The 23,389-nt window shown below is 47.9% G+C and overlaps 1 protein-coding gene across 4 annotated transcripts; it reads right to left on the reverse strand.

Moving 5' to 3' along the window:
• Positions 1 to 255: 255 nt before the first annotated feature.
• On the reverse strand, positions 256 to 21,801 carry ETHE1 (ETHE1 persulfide dioxygenase). Of its 4 annotated transcripts, none has more exons than XM_002829319.5 (7): positions 21,639 to 21,801; positions 21,057 to 21,201; positions 20,742 to 20,890; positions 4,627 to 4,756; positions 2,114 to 2,203; positions 1,269 to 1,385; positions 256 to 439 (listed from the first exon to the last, which is right to left on the reverse strand). In XM_002829319.5, exons 1-7 carry the CDS (start codon positions 21,717 to 21,719, stop codon positions 387 to 389), a joined length of 765 nt encoding a protein of 254 aa, XP_002829365.1. In that variant the 5' UTR covers positions 21,720 to 21,801; the 3' UTR covers positions 256 to 386. The 4 variants fall into 4 exon arrangements, with proteins under 4 accessions (XP_002829365.1, XP_063575608.1, XP_024093339.1 ...); XM_063719538.1 differs by having other exon boundaries at positions 21,479 to 21,761; XM_024237571.3 differs by lacking the exons at positions 20,742 to 20,890; positions 21,057 to 21,201 and having other exon boundaries at positions 21,639 to 21,796.
• Between the last annotated feature and the right edge of the window lie 1,588 nt (positions 21,802 to 23,389).

The following is a 23,389-nucleotide window of genomic DNA, read 5'->3' on the forward strand; positions in this document are numbered from 1 at the left end:
CTGTAGTCCCAGCTACTTGGGAAGCTGATGCGGGAGAATTGCTTGAACCCGGGAGGCAGAGGTTGCAGTGAGCCGAGATCGTGCCACTGCACTCCAGCCTGGGCAACAGAGGGAGACTCCATCTCAAAAAAAAAAAAAGAAAAGAAAAAGAAAAGAAATCTTGCAGGCTCCCTGGCCTCTCCACAGGACCAGAACTCCACCCCTTTCGGCCCAGAAACCCAATTGGTTCCCCGAGAAAATAGGTAGAAGTCAGACTCACATTAAAAAAAGTTTTATTTAGGAAGCTCCAGGGAATGGGGTGGGAAAGGAGAGGTGCAGTGTCATCGCTGCCCTCTCCTCCCGCCTAGTGCATTAATACTGGATGGGAGCATCTGACAGAAGTGAGATCAGGTAGTGGGTGTCTGCACCCCACAGCGCATGTTGGCTGGAACAGCAAAGTCTGAAAGGAAGAAATCAAGGTTAAAACTAAGGGGCCTAGGCAGAGTTCCAGGCCCCACTGGAGACCCAGAAATCCTAGGAACCTTTCCTCTTCAGGAAACTAGAGTTTTGGTCCTGAGCCCACTCCTTCCCTCAGACCCAGGAGTCCAGTACCCCAGCCCCTCCTCCCTCAGACCCAGGAGTCCAGTCCCCCAGCCCCTCCTCCCTCAGACCCAGAGTCCAGACCCCCAGCCCCTCCTCCCTCAGACCCAGGAGTCCAGGCCCCCAGCCCCTCCTCCTTAAGACCCAGGAGTCCAGGCTCCCAGTCTCTCCTCCCTCAGACTCAGGAGTCCAGGCCCCCAGCCCCTCCTCTCTCAGACCCAGGAGTCCAGTCCCCCAGCCCCTCCTCCCTCAGACCCAGAGTCCAGACCCCCAGCCCCTCCTCCCTCAGACCCAGGAGTCCAGGCCCCCAGCCCCTCCTCCTTAAGACCCAGGAGTCCAGGCCCCCAGTCTCTCCTCCCTCAGACTCAGGAGTCCAGGCCCCCAGCCCCTCCTCTCTCAGACCCAGGAGTCCAGGGCCCCAGCTCCTCCTCCCTCAGACCCAGAAGTCCAAGCCCCCAGCCCCTCCTCTCTCAGACCCAGGAGTCCAGGGCCCCAGCTCCTCCTCCCTCAGACCCAGAAGTCCAAGCCCCCAGCCCCTCCTCTCTCAGACCCAGGAGTCCAGGGCCCCAGCTCCTCCTCCCTCAGACCCAGAAGTCCAAGCCCCCAGCCCCTCCTCTCTCAGACCCAGGAGTCCAAGCCCCCAGCCCCTCCTCTCTCAGACCCAGGAGTCCAGGTCCCCAGCTGCTCACCTATCTGCTGAGGTTTAGGCAAGTTCAGGTTGCCCATGATTTTGACAAACTCCTCACAGCTGAGGGTGAGCCGAGGGTTCAGAGTCCTCTCCTCCTCCACAGTGGACACTGTGAACCCTAGTGGCCAAGGGAGGGGAAGGAAAGTCAAGGAGTCCAGTGCCTCAGGCCTCTCAGAACTACATTCCCCAGGAGGCCTTGGGTACCTCTCTGGCAGGGGCCTCTCTGGCAGGGGCTCTTCCCAGAGTATTCCTAAAATAGCTTTCCCTCCTCCATGGGCACTGCGGGAAATTTAGTTTTCCCCCAGTTCCCTAAGCTCCACAAGTAAGGCCCAGGAAAATCCATGCCCTGCAGAATTCTAGGCATCTGGCAGTCACATGGTTTCTATATCCACACACAGCAGGCTCAAGCACTTTATCTTTTTTTTTTTTTTTTTTTTGAGACAGGGTCTTGCTATGTCACCCAGGCTGGAATATAGTGGTATGATCATAGCTCACTGCAGCGTCAACCTCCCGGGCTCAAGCAATCCTCCTACCACAGCCTCCCAAATAGCTGGCAGCATGCCACCATGCCTGGCTAATTTTTTGTATTTTGTAGAGGCAGGGTTTTGCCATGTTACTCCGGCTGGTCTCGAACTCACTCCTGGGCTCAAACGAGCCTCCTGCCTTGGCCTCCCAAAGTGCTAGGATTACAAGTGTGAGCCCCCTTGCCCAGCCTCAAACACTTAATTTTTTTGGGCCAGAGAAATTTCTGAGACTGGTCGTCTTCACGCCCTACAAGGATTACAGAGATTTACACTCCGCTTTCAAAGTTACGTACGCCCCACATCTCTTCCAGGAAGCCCTCACCATGGTAATCGTGAGCAGGGTAGATCAGACAGTCGCCTGGAAGTGTGAAGATCTTTTCATGGACCGAGTGGTACAAGGTCTTGGCACAGCCTGGGGAAAGAAAGATCAGAGGTCAGTGGATCAACAGGACAGAAGACTCTAACCCCTTCCTTCAAGAAAAGGGTAGGAGGATAAAATCACTATAGCTAAACCCTCTCCTTCGTGTCCTGACAATATCCCTCTATCTAAGTAGAGAACAGGGAAAGGCACTCTAGGCAGATGGAACAGCATATACAAATAATTAAGGAATGGTGAGAAATTCAGCATGGCTGTAAATAGGGTTGGAATGACACCATGCAGCACCAAAGAGTGTCATTTGTGACATTGGCTGTCACCCAGGGGATGTCAAGTAAGGGTTCTGAACAAGGAAAGTGGACTAGAAGGTAAGAAACTGAAGACAAAGCTGGGTGCAGTGGCTCATGCCTGTAATCCTAGCACTTTGGGAGGCTGAGGCGGGTGGACTACCTGAGGACAGGAGTTTGAGACCAGCCTGGCCAACATGGCAAAACCTTGTCTCTACTAAAAATACAAAAATTAGCCAGGCATGGTGACGCATGCCTGTAATCCCAGCTATTCGGGAGGCTGAGGCAGGAGAATTGCTTGAACCCAGGAGGCGGAGGTTGCAGTGAGCCGAGATCACACCACTGCCCTCCAGCCTGGGAGAGAGCGAGGCTCTGTCTCAAGAAAAAAAAAGAAGAAGAAGAAGAAAGAAACTGCAGACACGAGGCCCAGGAGGAGAGTGTGAAGCCATGGTCCCCACAAGCAGCTCTGAGTCCTAAGTAGCGGGCAAACCTCTCTTCCACTTTGCATTTCAGCCTAAATCCTTCAGCTTCCTGACTGTACTGTGAATGGATAAATGGGAGACTGGGAGCCTTGGAGAGAAAAAGACAGAGACTGAGATGCAGAGATAAGGAGAGAGGGAAGAGGGAGGAAGAGGCCTGGGGATGTGGCTTCCATGGCCATCTCATCATGGCTTCTGTCTTTCCCTCTCATCCAGCCTCACGTCTCCCCACAAGGCAGCTAAATTCCAGGCCTAGTGTTAACCCCACATTCACACACATGCTCAAAGGATGACCCAACCCTGAGATTCTGAAACTATACTCCCTTTCTACAGGGAAGCTCCTAAATCTAACTGCCCCTAGCAGCTAGACTCCAAATGGATCATTCATTGCTCCCTGGCAATTAAAACTGCTGGCTTTAACAACTTTTTTTTTTTTTTTCTTTTATTGTAATTATTATTATTATACTTTAGGTTTTATGGTACATGTGCCCAATGTGCAGTAAGTTACATATGTATACATGTGCCATGCTGGTGCACTGCACCCACCAACTCGTCATCTAGCATTAGGTATATCTCCCAACTTCTTTTTTTTATCTTTTTTTTTTTTTTTTTGAGATGGAGTCTCACTCTGTCACCCAGGCTGGAGTGCAGTGGCGCAATCTTGGCTCACTGCAACCTCCACCTCCTGAGTTCAAGTAAATCTCTGCCTCAGCCTCCCGAGTAGGTGGGACTACAGGCACTCACCACCATGGCCAGCTAATTTTTGTATTTTTAGTAGAGATGGGGTTTCACCATCTTGGCCAGGCTGGTCTTGAACTCCTGACCTCATGATCCACCTGCCTTGGGCTGCCAAAGTGGTGGGATTATAGGCGTGAGGCACCGTGCCCAGTCCTTTGTATTTTTTTTTTTTTTCAGCTATATTTGTTTCTTAGAGAGGGAGTCTCACTATGTTGCCCAAGCTGGGCTCAAATAGGTAACTAACACACCCCTGAATCTAACTGTCCCCCAACAGCTAAGCCCCTGAATCTAACTCTTCCCATACTCTAGCATGGGGGTCCTTAACCCTGGGCACCGGTCTGTGGTTTGTTAGGAACTGGGCTGTGCAGCAGGTGGTGAGTGGTGGGCGAGTGAGCAAAGCTTCATCTGTATTTACAGCCGCTCCCCATCACTCCCGTTACCACCTGAGCTCTGCCTCCTGTCAGATCCTCAGCATTAGATTCTCATAGGAGCACAAACTCTGTCGTGAACTACACATGCGAGGGATCTAGGTTGCGTTCTCCTTATGAGAATCTAATGCCTGATGATCTGTCACTATCTTCCATCTCTCCCAGATGGGACCATCTAGTTGCAGGAAAACAAGCTCAGGGCTCCCACTGATTCTACATGATGGTGAGTTACATAATTATTTCATTATCTATTGCAATGTAATAATAAAGTGCACAATAAATGTAATGCATTTGAATCCCCAAAACTATGCCCTGCCATGGTCCATGGAAAAATTGTCTTCCACGAAACTGGTCCCTGATGCCAAAAAGGTTGGGGACCACTGTTCTAGCAGGTAAACTCCTTGAATTTAATACTGAAGCCCCCTAAAAGTCTAATGTCCATCCATTCATTCTTGTAACAGATACTTCAACACTTGACACACATGTAACTATATGAAGATCTTGGGCTGGATAAAGGAGCTGGTCACCTTGCTGGAAGTCTGTCCGCCCACACCCACGGATCAACAGGGCATCTCCAGTGAAGGCCATGCTGTGGTCATTCAGGATGAAGGTGACACAGCCTGGGGTGTGGCCAGGGCTGGCCCTGGTCTCCAAGGCCTGGCATGGGTGGAAGAGTACAGAGATAGTCACCAAGAAGCCTTCTAGATGAAACTGGCCTCCAAAGCCCCACCCTACCCCAGGGTCTTATCTAGATAAACATTTTGGTAAAAAATTTAGATTCCCAGGCCGTAATCTTATATTATCAGAGTAAACTCCAAGTGGATTAAAGATTTAAATGCACAAAAAATAAAACCACAAAGCTGTGACACACAACAACAAAAATACAAATAATATCTGACCTCTGGTTAGGAAGGTGATATGGTTTGGCTGTGTCCCCACCCAAATCTCATCTTTAATTATGGCTCCCATAATCCCCATATGTCATGGGAGAGACCAGGCAGGAGGTAATTGAATAATGGGGGCAAGTTTTTCCCATGCTGTCTCATGATGATGAATAAGTCTCACGAGATCTGATGGTTTTACAAAGGGCAGTTCCCCTGCACACACTCTCTTGCCTGCCACTATGTAAGACAGGCCTTTGCTCCTCCTTCGCCTTCCACCATGATTGTGAGGCCTCCCCAGCCATGTGGAACTATGAGTCCATTAAACCTCTTTTTCTTTATAAATGACCCAGTCTTAGGGATGTCTTTATTAGCAGCATGAGAAAAGACTAATACAGTAAATTGGTACCAGTAACGTGGGGTGCTGCTATAAGGAGATATGAAAATGTGACTTTGGAACTGGGTAACAAGCAGAGGTTTGAACAGTTTGGAAGGCTCAGAAGAAGACAGAAAAATGTGGGAAAGTTTGGAACTTCCTAGAGACTTGTTGAATGGCTTTGACCAATATGCTGAGAGTGATATAGACAATGAAGTCCAGGCTGACATGGTCTTAGATGGAGATGAGGAACTTTTTGGGAACTGGGGTAAAGGTCACTTTTGTTATGTGTTAGCAAAGAGACTGGCAGCATTTTGCCCCTGCCCTAGAGATCTGTGGAACTTTGAACTTGAGAAAGATGGTTGAGGGTACCTAGTAGAAGAAATTTCTCAGCAGGAAAGCATTCAAGAGGTGACTTGAGTGCTGTTAAAAGCATTCATTTCAGTTTTGTGTATTCACAAAGATATGGTTTGGAATTGGAACCTATGTTTAAAAGGGAAACAGAGCATAAATGTTTGGAAAATTTGCAGCCTGACAATATGATGGAAAAGAAAAACCCATTTTCTGAGGAAAAATTCAAGCCTGCTGCAGAAATTTGCATAAGTAACGAGGAGCCAAATGTTAATCACCAAGACAATGGGAAAAATGTCTCCAAGGCATGTCAGAGGTTTTCACAGCAGCCTCTCCCATCACAGGTCCAAAGGACTAGGAGAAAAAAATGGTTTCATGGGCAGGGCCCATGGCCTTGCTGTTTTGTGCAGTCTCAGGACTTGGTGCCCTGCATCCCAGTTGGGGCTAAAAGGGGCCAAGTACAGCTCAGGCCATTGCTTCAGAGGGTGCAAGCCCCAAGCCTTGGTGGCTTACACGTGGTGCCGGGCCTGCTGGTGAACAGAAGTCAAGAACAGAGGTTTGGGAACCTCCAGCTAGATTTGAGAGGCTGTATGGAAATGCCTGGATGTCCAGGCAGAGGTGTGCTGCAGGGGTGAAGCCTTCATAAGGAACCTCTGCTAGGACAGTGCAAAAGGGAAATGTGGAGTGGATCAAAGTCCCTAATGGGGCACTGCCCCTAGTGGAGCTGTAAGAAGACGGCCATCGCCCTCCAGAACCCAGAATGTTAGATCCACCGACAGCTTGCACCATGTGCTTGGAAAAGCCACAGATACTCCACACCAGCCTGTGAAAGCAGCCAGGATGGGGGCTGTACCCTGCAAAGCCAGAGGGGTAGAGCTGCCCAAGACCATGGGAACCCACCTCTTGCATCAGCATGACCTGGATGTGAGACATGGAGTCAAAGATCTTTTTGGAGCTTTAAGATTTGACTGCCTCACTGGATTTAGGACTTGCACGGAGCCTGCAGCCCCTTCATTTTGGCCAATTTCTTCCATTTGGAATGGATGTATTTACCCAATCCCTGTATCCCACTGTATCTAGGAAATAACTAAACTTGCTTTTGATTTTACAGGCCCATAGGTGGGAGGGACTTGCCTTGTCTCAGATGAGACTTTATTTTGTTGTTGTTGTTTTTTTTTTTTTTTTTTTTGGAGACAGAATCTCACTCTGTCACCCAGGCTGGGGTGGAGTGGCACAATCTTGGCTCACTGCAACCTCTGCTTCCCAGGTTCAACCAATTCTTGTGCCTCAGCCTCCCAAGTAGTTGAGACTACAGGCATGTGCCACCATGCCTGGCTAATTTTTGTATTTTTAGTATAGACAGAGTTTTACTATTTTGGCCAGGCTGGTCTTGAACTCCTGACCTCAGCTGATCTGCCTGCCTTGGCCTCCTAAAGTGCTGGGATAACAGGTGTGAGCCACCACGCCCAGCCTCAGATGAGACTTTGGACTGTGGACTTTTGAGTTAATGGGGAAATGAGCTGAGACTTTGGGGGACTGTTGGGAAGGTATGATTGGTTTTGAAATGTGAGGACATGAGATTTGGGAGTGACCAAAGTGGAATGATACGGTTTGGCTGTGTCCCCACCCAAATCTCATCTTGAATTATAGCTCCCATAATCCCCACGGGTTGTGGGAGGGACCCGGTGGGAGGTAATTGAATCATGGGGGTGGGTTTTTCCCATGCTATTCTCATGATAGTGAATAAGTCTCACAAGATCTGATGATCTTACAAATGGCAGTTCCCCTGCACATGCTCTCTTGCCTGTCACCATGTAAGCCATGTCTTCGCTCCTGCTTTGCCTTCCACCATGATTGGGAGGCCTCCCAAGCCATGTGGAACTGTGAGCCCACTAAACCCCTTTTTCTTTATAAATGACCTAGTCTTGGGTATGTCTTTTTTTTTTTTTTTTTTTTTTTTTGAGACAGAGTCTTGCTCTGTTGCCCAGGCTGCAGTGCAGTGGCACAATCTCAGCTCATTGCAACCTCTGCCTCCCCGGTTCAAGCAATTCTTCTGCCTCAGCCTCCTGAGTAGCTGGGATTACAGGCATGCACCACCACACCTTGCTAATTTTTATGTTTTTAGTAGAGATGGGGTTTCACCATGTTAGTCAGGCTGGTCTCAAACTCCTGACCACATGATCTGCCTGCCTTGGCCTCCCAAAGTGCTGGGATTACAGGCGTGAGCCACCACACCCAGCCTTCAGGTATGTCTTTATTAGCAGCATGAGAACAGACTAATACAGAAGGGATATTCAAATGTGATACCTAAAGTGATAAATCATTAAGGAAAAGATCAGTCAGAAGGTTCTGAATGGCAGCAACACCATAAACAAAATCTAAAAAGAACCAATATGCTGGGAAAATATATCTGTAACATATACATACCACACAGTGGTCAATACACTTAATATACAAACGGATCTTGCAAATAAATTTTAAAAAGGTAAGCACACTAATATAAAAATGGAATACCCAACAGTCATTAAAAGCAATACTGTTGAAATAAAATTCAATGTTTTACACTTTTAAAAATAAAAAATAGGCAGTGGAGGCTGGGTGCTGTGGCTCATACCTGTAATCTCGGCACTTTGGGAGGCCGAGGCGGGCAAATCACCTGAGGTCAGGAGTTCGAGACCACCCTGGCCAACATGGTGAAACCCCATCTCTACTAAAAATACAAAAATTAGCCAGGCATGGTGGCACGTGCTTGTAATCCCAGCTACTTGGGAGGCTAAGGCAGGACAATTGCTTTAACCCGGGAGGCAGAGGTTGCAGTGAGCCAAGATTGCACCATTGCACTCCAGCCTGGATGACAAGAGCAAAACTCCACCTTAAAAAAAAAAAAAAAAGAGTGAAAAGGTAGCCCTCAGAGTGGGAAATGATATTTACAAACATAAACAGTAGTCCTTCCTTATCCACAGGGGATACCTTCAAGACCCCAGTGGATAACCTCAGATAGTACAAACCCTATAAATACTGTTTTGTTTTGTTTTGTTTTGGACGGAGTCTGGCTCTGTCACCCAGGCTGAAGTGCAATGGCATGATCCTGGCTCACTGCAACCTCCCCCTCCTGGGTTCAAGTGATTCTCCTGCCTCAGCCTCTCAAGTAGCTAGGATTACAGGTGCCCACCACCATGCCCAGATAATTTTTGTATTTTTTTAGTAGAGACAGGGTTTCACCATGTTGGTCAGGCTGGTCTCAAGCTCCTGACCTCAGGTGATTCACCCGCCTCAGGCTCCCAAAGTGCTGGGATTACAGGCGTGAGCCACCGTGACCGGCCAATACTATGATTTTTTTAATCTGATAACCAAGAAGGCTACTAAGTGATTAACGAACAGGTAACATACTCCTATATACAGCACGGATACACTGGACATAGGGATAATTCATGTCCTGAGTGGGATGGTGTGAGATTTTATCATGCTACTCAGAACGATGTACAATTTAAAACTGACTAATTGTTTATCTCTGGAATTTTCCATTGAATATCTTCAGGCTATGGTTGACCACAGATAAATGAAACCACAGAAAGTGAAACCACAGGTAAAGGAGTTGTACTGGACCCAACAAAGTTCTTGGATCCAGAACATATAAAGATCATCTACAAATCAAAATTACTGGGCAGTTTCTACTAAAGCTAAATCTACACATACCCTGTGGCTCAACCCTTGGTATACATGTGGTCCTTGACTTAAGATGGTCTGACTTTTTTTTTTTTTTTCAACCAGAGTCTCACTCTGTCACCCAGGCTGGAGTGCAGTGGTGTGATCTCGGCTCACTGCAACATCCGCCTCCCGGGTTCAAGCGATTCTCCTGCCTCAGCCTCCTGAGTAGCTGGGATTACAGGCACCCACCATCACACCTGGCTAATTTTTGTCTTTTTAGTAGAGATGGGGTTTCACCACATTGGCCAGGCTGGTCTCAAACTCCTGACTTCAAATGATCCATTTGCCTCATCCTCCCAAAGTGCTGGGATTACAGGTGTGAGGCAGCCACCATGCCTGGCTTTTTTTTTTTTTTTTCTTTGAGATAGAGTCTCTTTCTGTCGCCCAGGCTGTGGAGTGCAGTGGCATGATCTCAGCTCACTGCAACCTCAGCCTCCTGGGTTGAAGTGATTCTTGTGTCTCAGCCTTCTGAGTAGCTGGGATTACAGGCACGCACCACTGTGTCTAGCTAATTTTTGTACTGTTATTTAGTAGAGACGAGGTTTCATCATGTTGACCAAGCTGTTCTTGAACTCCTGCCATCAAGCAATCTGCCCACACTGGCCTCCCAAAGTGTTGGGATTACAGGTGTGATGTGCCCGATGACTAACAATTTTTTGACTTTACAATAATGTGAAAGTGATACATTTTATTTCTTTTTTTCATTTGTCTTTTTTTTCCTTCAGTAAAGATGGGCTCTCACTATGTTGACCAGCCTGGTCTTGAACTCCTGGCCTCAAGCAATCCTCCCATCTCAGCCTGGGATTACAGGCATGAGCCACTGCACCCAGCCAAAAGTGATACACTTTCAATAGAAATCATATTCCATGCACCCATACAACCATTCTGTTTTTCACTTTCAATACAGTATTCAATAACTTACATGAGATATTCAACACTCTTGCATAAAATACAAGGCTTTGTGTTAGATGAGTTTGCCCAACTGTAGGCTAATGTAAATGTTCTGAGCACTTTAAGGTAAAGTAGGCTAACCTATAATGTTCAGTAGGTTAAATGTATTAAATGCGGCCAGGCGCGGTGGCTCATGCCTGAATCCCAGCACTTTGGGAGGCTGAGGCAGGCAGATCACAAGGTCAGGAGTTCGAGACCAGTCTGGCCAACATAGTGAAACACCATCTCTACTAAAAATACAAAAATTAGCTGGGTGTTGTGGTGTGCACCTGTAATCCCAGCTACTCGGGATGCTGAGGCAAGAGAATCGCGTGAACCTGGGAGGCAGAAGTTGCAGTGAGCCAAGATGGCACCACTGTACTACAGCCTGGGCGACACAGTGAGGCTCCATCTCGGAAAAAAACATATATATGTATAAAATGCATTTTTTTAAAGACAGGGCCTTACACTGTACCCAGGCTGGAGTACAGTGGCGCAATCACATCTCACGGCAGCCTGGAACTCCCAGGCTCAAGCGATCCTCCCACACCAGCCTTTCCAGTAGCCGGGACTATAGGCGCACCACCATGCCTGGCTAATTTGTTTTTAATTTTTTGTAGAGACAGGGTTTTGCAATGTTGCCCAGGCTGGTCTCAAATTCCTGGATTCAAACTATCCTCCCACCTCAGCCTCCCAAAGTCCTGGGATTATAGGCATGAACCACTGTGCCCAGCCTATGATTATTATTATTATTATTATTATTATTATTATTATTTTGAGACGGAGTCTCGCTCTGTCGCCCAGGTTGGAGTGCAGTGGCGTGAACTCGGCTCACTGCAAGCTCCGCCTCCCGGGTTCACGCCATTCTCCTGGCTCCGCCTCCCGAGTAGCTGGGACTACAGGCGCCCGCCATCATATCCGGCTAATTTTTTTTGTATTTTTTAGTAGAGACGGGGTTTCACCGTGTTAGCCAGGATGGTCTCGATCTCCTGACCTCATGATCCGCCCACCTCGGCCTCCCAAAGTCCTGGGATTATAGGCGTGAGCCACCGCGCCTGGCCTTATTATTATTAACTAATACAAAAATATCTACAACCTACTTCAGTTCATAGGAAAGAAAAGTTTTAATAAGACAATTAAATGACACACCATAAGGAAACAATCGAACACGTCCAGAATGTGGAATATTTTAGAAGACAGCATGTCAGGAAGCTTCAAAAGTCAATACCCTGGAGGCCAAGCACAGTGGCTGATACCTGTAATCCTAGCACTTTGGGAGGCCGAGGCAGGTGGATTACTTGAGGTCGGGAATTTGAGACCAGCCTGGTGAATATGGTGAAACCCCATCCATACTAAAAATACAAAAATTAGCCGAGGCTGGGCACAGTGGCTCGCCTAATCGCAACACTTTGGGAGGCCAAGGCAGGCGGATGACCTGAGGTCAGGCATTCAAGATCAGCCTGGCCAACATGGTGAAACCCCGTCTCCACTAAAAATACAAATATTAGTCAGGCGCGGTGGTGATGTCTGTAATCCCAGCTACTCGGGAGGCTGAGGCAGGAGAATTGCTTGAACCCGGGAAGCGGAGGCTGCAGTGAGCCGAGATCGCACCACTGCACTCCAGCCTGGGTGACAGAGTGAGACGCCGCCTCAAAAAAAAAAAAAAAAATTAGCTGAGCCTGCTGAGCATGGTGGCACATACCTACAGTCCCAGCTACTGGGGAGGCTGAGGCAGTAGAATTGCTTGAACTTGGGAGGCAGAGGTTACAGTGAGCAGAGATCATGCCACTGCATTCCAGCCTGAATGACAGAGCGACACTCCGTCTCAAAAAAAAAAAAAAAAAGTCAATATCCTCAGCCTGGGTGACAGAGCGAGACTCTGTCTCAAAAAAAAAAATAAAAAATAAAAAAGTCAATATCCTGGGGCAAAAGGATATGAAACTGTTCTAGATCCAAAAAGATTTTTTAATAAATAAAAAAAAAAAGAAAAACAAAACAAAACAAAAATAAAAGAAGGAAAAAGAAAACACATACACACACACAAAAGAGACTAAATAGACATAATGGCCAAACACTAAGCTCAATTGCATCCTGGTTCCTAAAAACAGCTGTAGGCTGAGCACCGTGGCTGACACCTATAATTACAGCACTTTGAGTCACCGAGAGGGGAGGATCATTTGAACCCAGGAGATTGAGACTAGCCTGGGCAACACGGTGAGATCCTATCTCTACCAAAAAAAGAAAGAAAAAAGAAAAAAAAAGCTGTAAAAATTATTCCTAGGGTAATTGGAGACATCTGAACACAGGCTGAATATTTAATGATGATATAAAGTTACTGCATATTGGCCGGGTGTGGTGGCTCACGCCTGTAATCCCAGCACTTTGGGAGGCCGAGATGGGCAGATCACGAGGTCAGAAGATCGAGACCATCCTGGCTAACATGGTGAAACCCCGTCTCTACTAAAAATACAAAAAAAAATTAGCTGGGCGTGGTGGTAGGCGCCTGTAGTCCCAGCTACTCAGGAGGCTGAGGCAGGAGAATGGCATGAACCCAGGAGGCAGAGCTTGCAGTGAGCCGAGATCGCACCACTGCACTCCAGCCTGAGCGACAGAGGGAGACTCCGTCTCAAAAAAAAAAAAAAAGTTACTGCATATTTTGTTAGACGTGACAAAGGTTTTGTAAAAGAGTAAGTCTCAAAGTATAGCCTAGAGAACCCTGACAGTCTGCAAGATCAAAACCATTTTTGGACTTTTTGCCCATTTTCACTCTCATTCCCCAAAAACATTTGGGGGAGACGAGCGCAGTTCTAAAAGTTTCATGACCTATAGTGACATAATTGCTCTGATGGCTGATGAAATTTGTGCTTGTGTATTCTTTTTTTTTTTTTTTTTTGAGACAGTCTTGCTCTGTGGCCCAGGCTGGAGTGCAGTGGCATGATCTCGTCTCACTGCAGCCTCTACCTCCTGGGTGTTCAAGTGATTCTCATGCCTCAGCCTCCTGAGTAGCTGGGATTACAGGAGCATGCCACCATGCCCGGTTAATTTTTGTATTTTCAGTAGGGACGGGGTTTCACCATGTTGGCCAGGCTGATCTCAAATTCCTGACCTCGGGTGATCCGCACACCTCAGCTTCCCAAAGTGCCAGGATTACAGGCGTGAGCCACCGCGCCCGGCCTGTGCTTGTGTATTGTTATATTTTGTACTATTATTTCAATGTAGATTTAAAAAAATTCAAAATAAGAAATTGTGGGTGGGGAACACATAACATCTTGACCTAAAGCAGCCTTCATTGTCCCTGAAACTTGTCGAGTGATTTCCGCAACAGCCCAGCCTGCCTAACCCCAAATGCTTTCAACAAATTCATTCTTCCCTTCCATGATGCATCATGTCCGTGACACATCCCCAGAGCTTTTCTTTCATCTGTTCCCTGCAGCAGCTACACCTGAAACTACCCCCATCAAAGAAACATAACCCAGAAGGGATCCTGTAAAGCATTCAGCTTGCTGGCCTTGGAGTTCCCAAGGCCTACACTGCCCCCTGGTGGCAAGTAAGCTCTCAGCTTCTTTTCCATTTGGTTCCCAAGTTCTTTCCCTTCATTACTCAAAACTATAGTAAACCCCTCTTATCTGCCTGGGATACATTTCAAGACACGGAGTGGATGTCTAAAACCGCAGATAGTACAGAACCCTACACTCTATGCTTTTTCCTATACATACGCACCTATGATAGAGTTTAATTTATAAATTAGGCACACTAATAAATCAATAATAACTAATAATAAAATAAAACAATTACAGCAAGGCATGATGGTGCATGTCTGTAGGCCCAGCTACTTGGGAGGTTGAGGTGGGAGGATCGCCTTAGCCAGGGTTCAATACCAGCCTGGACAACATAGCGAGACCCCATCTTAAAAAAAAAAAGAATAGGTCGGACGCAGCAGCTCAAACCTGTAATCCTAGCACTTTGGAAGGTCAAGGCAGGTGGACCACTTGAGGTCAGGAGTTCGAGACCAGCCTGGCCAACATGGTGAAACCCCATCGCTACTAAAAATATTTTAAAAATCAATTAGCTGGGTGTGGTGGCACTTGCCTGTAAACCCAGCTACTGCTACTCGGGAGGCTGAGGCAAGAGAATCGCTTGAACCCAGGAGGCAGAGGTTGCAGTAAACTGAGATTGTGCCACTGTACACCAGCCTGGGCAACAGAGTGAGACTCCATCTCAAAAGAAAAAAAGATGGAGTGATGGATGGATAGAGATGTACACTGTAAAAAAAAAAAAAAAAAAAATTTAAGCCTGGTGCGGTGGCTCACTCTAATCCCAGCACTTTGGGAGGCCAAGGAGGGAGGATTGCCTGAGCCCAGGAGGTCGAGGCCAGCCTGGGTAATGTGGCAAAACTCTGTCTTTACAAAAAACACAAAAACTAGCCAGGAGTGGTGGTGCACACCTGTAGTTCCAGCTATTTGGAAGGCTGAGGCAGGAGGATCGCTTGAGCCAGGAGGTAGAGGCTGCAGTGAGCTATGATTGCACCACTGCACTCCAGCCTGGATAACAAAGTGAGACCCTGTCTCAAAAAAAAAAAAAAAGAAAAAGAAATTTCAGCTTTTCTCTATGCTTGAAATTTTTCATAATAAAATGTTGGAAGACAAATTACTTGTTTCACAATTTTAAAAGGAGGAAGTATTGAAACCCACACTTGAGCCACGTAAGAATCAATGGTGGAGCTTTTAAAATATGCCAATTCCTTGTGTCCACCCAGAACAATTAAATCAGACCCTCTGATTCTAAGGGACCTGGGGGATCAGTGTTTTCAGCAGTACTTCTCTAAGCCAGCATATTTAACAGGCAAACCTAACTTTCTGAATTGGCTGCCCTGTGGCAGCTAAGATGTTCACTTCTCAATCATTGTTTATTAAAAAAAGAAAACTCGGGCCAGGTGCGGTGGCTCACACCTGTAATCCCAGCACTTTGGGAGGCTGAGGCACGCAGATCACTTGAAGCCAGGAGCTCACGACCAGCCTGGCAGTATGGCGAAACCCCGTCTCTAATAAAAACACAAAATTTAGCCAGATGTGGTGGTGCGCACCTGTAATCCCAGCTACTGGAGAGGCTGAGGCAGAAGGATCACCTGAACCCGAAAGGCGGAGGTTCCAGTGAGCCGAGATTGCGCCACTGCACTCTAGCCTGGGCGACAGAGTGAGGCTCTGTCTCAGAAAAAAAAAAAAAGAATTGCTCCTGTTTTGGCAATCCACTGCCTTGTAGTGTCATCATGTATTAAGCAGTCCCCTGCTGTGTACTTTGTCCCCTGCCCTACACCCCTGCTGTCTTTTGTGCACATGAGCAAGGGTGTCTCTGGGCTTCACACCTAGAAGGGGAACCTCTGGGTTGGAGACCCTGAGGGCAGCCAGCTAATCCTTGAAACTGCCTCAAGAGGAAGGTGCTGTGATAAACCCTGTGTTTTAGCGCAGGGAACTAAGGCTCCCAGAGGGACACAGAGGTTGCAGTGAGCCGAGATTGTGCCACTGCACTCCAGCCTGGGTGACGGAGTGAGACTCTGTCTCTTAAAAAAAAAAAAAAGAAAGAAAACTCATTCTACAGTGAAACCACTTAAATTTGTCCTACCTTTTGTGTAAGACGAACAACCAGTTCAAGAAACTGGGAGTTTCTATGAAAGTTAAACATTTGTCGACTCAGTGACCCAGCAAATCCAATCCTTAGAATTCAGGACAATGTTCCCCAAGATATTAGCAGAAGAATCTTCATAGCAGCATTATTCGTGGTAGCCAAAAACTGAATAATCAGAAGGAAAATGGGGTGTAGTGGCTCATGCCTGTAATTCACTTTGTACTTTGGGAGGCTGAGGCAGGAGGATCGCTTGAGCCTAGGAGCCACCACAACCTGCCCATTTTGTAGGGCAAAAATTATGGCCAGTGGACCAAATTTGGCCTGCCATCTGTTTTTGTAAGGCCTGTAAGCTAAGACTCATTTTAACTTTTTTTCACATTGAAAACTATCAAAGTAACATGTAAAAACTAGATGGAGCTCACACCCGTAATCCCAACACTTTGGGAGGCCGAGGCAGGAGGGTTGCTTGAGGCCTGGAGTTCGAGACCAATCTGAGCAACACAGCAAGACTCAGTCTCTACAAAAAATTTTTTAAAAATTAGCTGGGCATGGCGGCACATGCCCATAGTCCCAGCTACTCAGGAGGCTGCGGTAGGAGGATCACTTGAGCCCAGGAGTTGGAGGCTGCAATGAGCTATGCTCATGCCAGTGCATACCAGCTTGGGCAATAGAACAAGAGCCTGTCTCAAAAAAATTTAAAAAAAAAAAAACCTATATGAAATCCAAATTTTATTTTTTAATTTTATTTTTTATTTATTTTTTTTTTTATATATTTTTTTGAGATGGAGTTTCACTCTTGTCACTCATGCTGGAGTGCAATGGCACCATCTGGGCTCACTGCAACCTCCACCTCCCAGGGCAGGTTCAAGCGATTCCCCTGCCTCAGCCTCCTGAGTAGCTGGGAATACAGGTACACCCCACCACGCCCAGCTTATTTTGTATTTTTAGTACAGATGGGGTTTCACCATGTTGGTCAGGCTGGTCTTGAACTCCTGACCTCAGGTGATCTACCCACCTCAGCTTCCCAAAGTGCTGGGATTACAGGCATGAGCCTGGCCTGAAATCCAAATGTAGAGGCCACAAATAAAGTCTTATTAGAACACAGCCATGCCTATTCATTTATGCAATGTCTGTGGCTGCTTTCATACCACAATAAGAGAGCTGAGTAGCTGTCACAGAGACCCTACTACCTGTAAAAACTGAAAATATTTACCATCTGGTCCTTCACAGAAAAAGGTGGCCAACTGCTGCTCTATAGCAATAAGAAGGAAAGAACTCCAAGTATAAACCAACATCATGTAGAGTGGAAAAAAGGCCAGACACAAAAGAGTACACTGTATAAGTCCTGTTTATAAAGTCAAAACAGGCAAAACTGGCCTGTGGTTAAATGCATCAGAAGAATGGTGCCTTAGGAGGGCAGTCATTGGCCAGAAAGTGAGGCAAGGAAGCCTTCTGGGGTGATGGGCAAGTTCTGTATCAGGATCTGGGTAAGTACTCATGCACATGTATAATATGTGGACTCACTTCATTCCATGAACGTTAACAACTCGGTTTTGTTTGTTTGTTGAGATGGAGTCTCGCTTTGTCACCCAGGCTGGAGTGCAGTGGTGCAATCTTGGCTCACGGCACCCTCTGCCTCCCGGATTCAAGCAATTCTCCTCCTGCCTCCTCAGCCTCCTGAGTAGCTGGGATTACAGGTGCCCCACCACCATACCGCTTAATTTTTGTATTTTTAGTAGAGACACGGTTTCACCATGTTGGCCAGGCTGATCTCAAACTTCTGACCTCAAGTGATCCGCCCACCTCAGCCTCTCAAAGTACTGGGATTACAGGCATGAGCCACCGTGCCCGGCATTTTTTTTTTTTTTTTTTTTTGAGATAGGATCTTGCTCTGTCACCCAGGCTGGAGTGCAGTGGCGTGATCACGTCTCACTGCAACCTCCACCTTCTGGGCTCGAGCGATCCTCCCACCTCAGCCTCCTGAGTGGCTCAGACTGCAGGTACACGCCACCATGCCCTGCTAACTTTTGTATTGTTTTGTAGAGACAGGGTCTCGCCATGTTGCCCAGGCTGGTCTTGAACTCCTGAGCTCAAGCAATCCACCCGCCATGGCCTCCTAAAGTGCTGGAATTACAGGCGTGAGCCACCACACCCAGGCTAACAATTCATTTTTTTAAAGCAGAAGGAAAAATAAAGGAGAGAAAAATGGACCCCCATCTCCAAAATCTCAGACAAGCCAGGCATGGTGGCTCACGCATGTAATCCCAGCACTTTGGGGAGGTCAAGGCGGGCAGAACACCTGAGGCCAGGGGTTCAAGACCAGCCTAGCCAACATGGTGAGACCCCATCTCTACTAAAAATACAAAAATTAGCCAGACATGGTGGCATGTGCCTGGCATCCCAGCTATTTGGGAGGGTGAGACAGCAGAATCACTTGCGCACAGAAGGCAGAGGCTGCAGTGAACTGAGAGCTTGCCATTGCCCTCCAGCCTGGGTGACAGAACAAGACTCTGTCTCAAAAAAATAAATAAAAATGTGGCCGGGCGCAGTGGCTCATGCCTGTAATCCCAACACTTTGGGAGGCCAGGGCGTGCAGATCACCTGAGACAGGGAGTTGGAGACCAGCCTGACCAATATGAAGAAACCCCGTCTCTACTAAAAATACAAAATTAGCTAGGCATGGTGGCGCATGCCTGTAATTCCAGCTACTCGGGAGGCTGAGGTTGCACTAAGCTGAGATAGCGCCATTGCACTCCAGCATGGGCAACAAGAGCAAAACTCCATCTCAAATAAATAAATAAAACAAAAAAATTTAGCTGGGCTTGGTGGCTCACGCCTGTAATCCCTGCTATTTGGGAGGCTGAAACAAGAGAATCACTTGAACCTGGGAGGTGGAGGTTGTAGTAAACCAAGATCACACCACTGCACTCTAGCTTGAGCAACAAAGTGAGACCCTGTCTCAAATTTAAAAAAAAAAAAAAAAAGTTGCCTAAGGCTGAGGGGGAAAAGGGAAGGATAGGGGTGATGGCTAAGGGGTGGTGGGTCTTTTTGGAGTAATGGAAACATTTTCCAATTAATGGTAGTAATGGATGTACAACTCTGAATATACTGAAAGTCATTGAATTGTGCACTCGAAATAGATAAATCATATGGTATGTGGGTTATATCAATAAAGCTATTAAGCCTGGGCAACATAGTGAGATTACAGCTCAACAAAAAATTTAAAAATTAGCCAGGTATGGTGGCAGGTGCTTGTAGTCCCAGCTACTTGGGAGGCTGAGGCAGGAGGATCACCTGAGCCCAGAAGGTCAAGGCTGCAGTAAGCTATGATCCCACCATTGCACTCCAGCCTGGGTGACAGAGCAAGACCCTTTCTCAAAAACAAACAAACAAACAACAACAACAAAAAAGGGTGGGTGCAGTGGCTCATGCCTGTAATCCCAGCACTTTCAGAGGCCCTGTAATCTCAGCACTTTAGGAGGCCAAGGTAGGAGGCTCACTTGTGCCCAGTAGTTCAAGACCAGCCTGGGCAACATAACAAAACCCTGTCTCTACAAGAACATACATAAATTAGCCAGGCATGGTAGTGCATGCTTGTGGTCCTAGCTACCAGGGAGGCTAAGGTGGGAGGATCACCTGAGCCTGGGAGGTCAAGGCTGACTGCACTCCAGCCTGGGTGACAGAGACTCAGTCTCAAATAAAAAAAAAAGACAAGAAATAAAGAAAGAAAAAAAAAAAACACTGAAGCTAAATCTACCATAGCTAAACCCTTCGTTCATTTCAAGACCTGTTTGTTAGCACCTATTATGTACAATGTACATACATGTACAATGCATTTTTGCCTGCTTCCAGAAAAAGGCTTGAAATAAAGCTTCTGTAACCATTGTAGCTAAACTCTCTTCCCACACACAGCCCTCATTTCCTCTAAACATTCTGACTCAAATGAACTGTCCCTATTTGGCAAAACTCTCTAACCGGGAGGCTGTCTTCTGTCACCTGACATTCTGTCCCCAAAATCAGCCAAATTTTATTATACATCTTTAGCAACTGATCAGAAAAATGCCCTGCCAGCTGTTTCCCTTTCTCTCAGGGCAACTCCCCTGGCCCTCCCCCCTATGGCCTGGTTGCAATTTTGGCCGGAAACCTGCTGGTGCCTGTGGCAAAGAAAGTGAGGAAGGCAGGAACCTTTAGAACTTCCCAGTGTGAGGCAACGGCAGGGCTAGGACTAGGGTGAGGCTGTTGGTGCAAGATTTAAGGAGGCGCTCACTCACAGGTGGGGACCCTGCACTTACAGGACCCTGAGAGCGAGTGCCTCCTTAAATGTTGCACTCCAGGGTCCTCACAGTCCTTATCCTAGTCCTGGGTTCCGGGTTCTAAGCACCCAGATGCTCCTTCCTCAAACGGAGGTTTCCGCAAGACAGGACTGGGCCTCTTTCCTTCTCAGCCCTGCCCTCAGAATTCCAGCCCCTAATTAACTTTTATGGAGATGCATGCCAGGCCAAAGAGCTGCCCCTAAGCTTTAGGAAGGAAACTCCTTAAATGCTGTTGACTTAGGAGTTCCGCCAGTGCCCCACCTGCCCAGAGCCTCTTGCCCCAGTGCCCCACCTGGGTTTATGGTGCCCCCCTCCCAGAAATATGAGCTCAGGGGTCAGAAAGCCAGGTCCTGAGGTCCCTCCTCCCCAAGGACTCAGGATCCCAGGCCCCCAGTCCCCTCTTCCCTTAAGTTTAAGAAGTCCAGGCCACCACCCTCTTGGGGACCCAGCACCCAACTCACGAAGCGCCCGAAGCGGATGGAGTCTCCATCCTCAATGTGCAAGTCAGCCTGGGCCCCACTAAGGCGGGAGATGACAGACTGGCAGCCAGGGAGGAGGGAACGGAGCAGCCCCGAGCCTGTAATGTGGTCCGCGTGGCAGTGGGTATTCACTGGGAGAGAGAGGAGGGACAGGTCCAGGAGGGTACAGAAAGGACCTGGTTGTCCCAGCCCAGATCCTTCTCCCTCAGACTCAAGAGTTCAGGGCCCCAGCTTCCCATTCCACTGACGCTGCAGCCCAGCCCCTCTGGGATCCAAGAGTTTGGTCCCTGGACTGACCAGCATACAGCAGCCGCAGCCCCAGCTCCTTGATCAGCTGGGCATCCCGAGGCGCTGTTTCCAGGACCGGGTCGATCAGAACGGCCTCCCGGGACTCTCTGTCACCCAGCAGGTACGTGTAGGTGCAGCTCACGGGCTCGAACATCTGGGAACGGGGGACCCAGGTGAGAGCGCAGAACCGGACTTCCACCCACTGCAGGCCAAGTAGTCCAGACTGACTCTATCCTCTTCCTAAGATCCAGAAGCAGAAACCCCAGCCCCCTCTTTCCCCCGGAGTCGGGAGTCTGGAGCCCCACTACCTTCCCCTATCAGAACAAAAGAGTTCCAACTTTCTAATATCCCAAAATCAGGGTCCCCAGCACGTTCTTTCATAGAGGACCCAGGGGTCCGGCCCCAAGCCCAGAGGCCCCCAGACCACTCACCTTTAAAGGACCCAAGAGTCCAGCCCTAAACCTCTACCCCGCTTTCCGCAAGATGCAGGCGTGGGTCCCCCCGGATCTCTCCCTATTAAGAGACCCCGGAGTTCCGTCCTTGCTGCCGCCTAGCGCCCAGTAGTCCCCTCCTAGGTCCAGCCACCCGCACCTGCCGCAGGAGGATGGGGGCTCCAGACCCGCCGCGCTGGCTCAGCTGCCGCCGGGCGACCCTCAATACAGCCTCCGCCATCGCGCCCACTGCGGCGTCAGGAATGAGCGGATGCCGAGCGCCTGCAGGAGCCGGGCGCTACGGCACTGACCCGGGGAAGGGCGGGGCGGGGCGGGGGCGGAGCACGCCTTAAAGGGGCCACGGACGCCTGGGGCAGTGGGCGGGGGACCGCCGAGCTGGACTGGGGCTAGGGCGAGACCGAGGAAGTCAGAGTGCAATGCCTGGACGCTCTGAGACCCAGAGAAAACAGAGAACAGGGAGACACTCAAAGTGCGAGGGACAGACGCTCAGAGACACACAGACATACTCATGTAGGAACAGAGATAGGGAGAGAAGTAGAAACCCAGGGAGAGGCCCCAGTACACTCATAGCCTCGGGGCCGTTTTTTTTCCTTTTTCTTTTGTTTTATTTTGAGACAGAGTCTCGCTCTGTCACGCAGGCTTGAGTGCAGTGACTCGATCTCAGCTTACTACAGCCTTAAACTCCCAGGTTCAAGCGATCCTCCAACCTCAGCCTCCCGAGTAGCTGGGACTATGGCACGTTGCCACCACACCCGGCATTTTATATATATATATACACATACATATATATACACATATATACACATATACACATATACATATATACATACATATATACATACATATATACATATATACATACATACATACATATATACATATATACATATATACATATATATATATATATATATATATAATTTGTTTTTTGCAGAGACGGAGGTCTCACTGTGTTGCCCAGGCTGATCTCGAACTCCTGAGCTCAAGCGTTCCTCCCACCTTGTCCTCCCAAAGTGCTGGGATTACAGACGTGAGCCACCGCGTCCCGTGGGGCCGTTTTCTAGCAGGTGGTAGGATAGTCACGATTAGAAAAAGATGTTCGGTTCCGGGAGGCAGAGGTTGCAGTGAGTAGAGATGACGCCACTGCACTCCAGCCTGGGCCACAGAGGGAGACTCCGTCTCAAAAAAAAAAAAAAAGATATTCGTTCGGTTCCAGGTCATTAATATCTTGAGGGACTTTTGAGTGGGTGCCTGGTTACCAGAACAACACTTTATCCCGTTAAAGTTCATCCAGAAATTTCATAAGCATTTTATCAGGAATGTTTCTCTCTTTCCAGGAAGAAATCTTAAAAAAAAAAAAAAAAAAAGATAATTTTGCATTCTCTCTTGAATAATCAGATGGGGGATTATCCATCTTCTGTTGGGGTGTGAACCTCTGAAAAGAGCTTTTGTTCGTTTACACCAAGGACCTGGGGCTGAGAAACTGTAGTCTCAAGTAATGAGCTGTCAGAAAGTCTGCTCTTTGTAATCATAGCAGTAGTGAGAATAGGACATCCCACTCTCATCTGGAGGATCTATGTCACTTTGTGACATCAGAGCAGCCTTGATTTCCAGCGTAGGGGCAGAGCTTTTTTTTTTTTTTTTTTTTTTTAATTTTTAAAATTTTTTGTAGAAACAGGGGTCTTGCTATGTTGCCCAGGCTGGTCTCCAGCTCCTGGCCTCAAATGGTCCTCCCACCTGGGCCTCCCAAAATGCTGGGATTACAGGTATGAACCACTGAATTATCCTGTCCCACAGCTTCTGAGGAAGGGTTTCCTGCAACAACATTTATCTTAATTCTGGAGTTTCCAGGGAATGGTCCCTGGAGCTATTTTCAGAGCAGCCCCTGTG

The sequence above is a fragment of the Pongo abelii genome, chromosome 20, assembly GCF_028885655.2.
Source record: "Pongo abelii isolate AG06213 chromosome 20, NHGRI_mPonAbe1-v2.0_pri, whole genome shotgun sequence".
NCBI classification, from domain to species: domain Eukaryota; kingdom Metazoa; phylum Chordata; class Mammalia; order Primates; family Hominidae; genus Pongo; species Pongo abelii.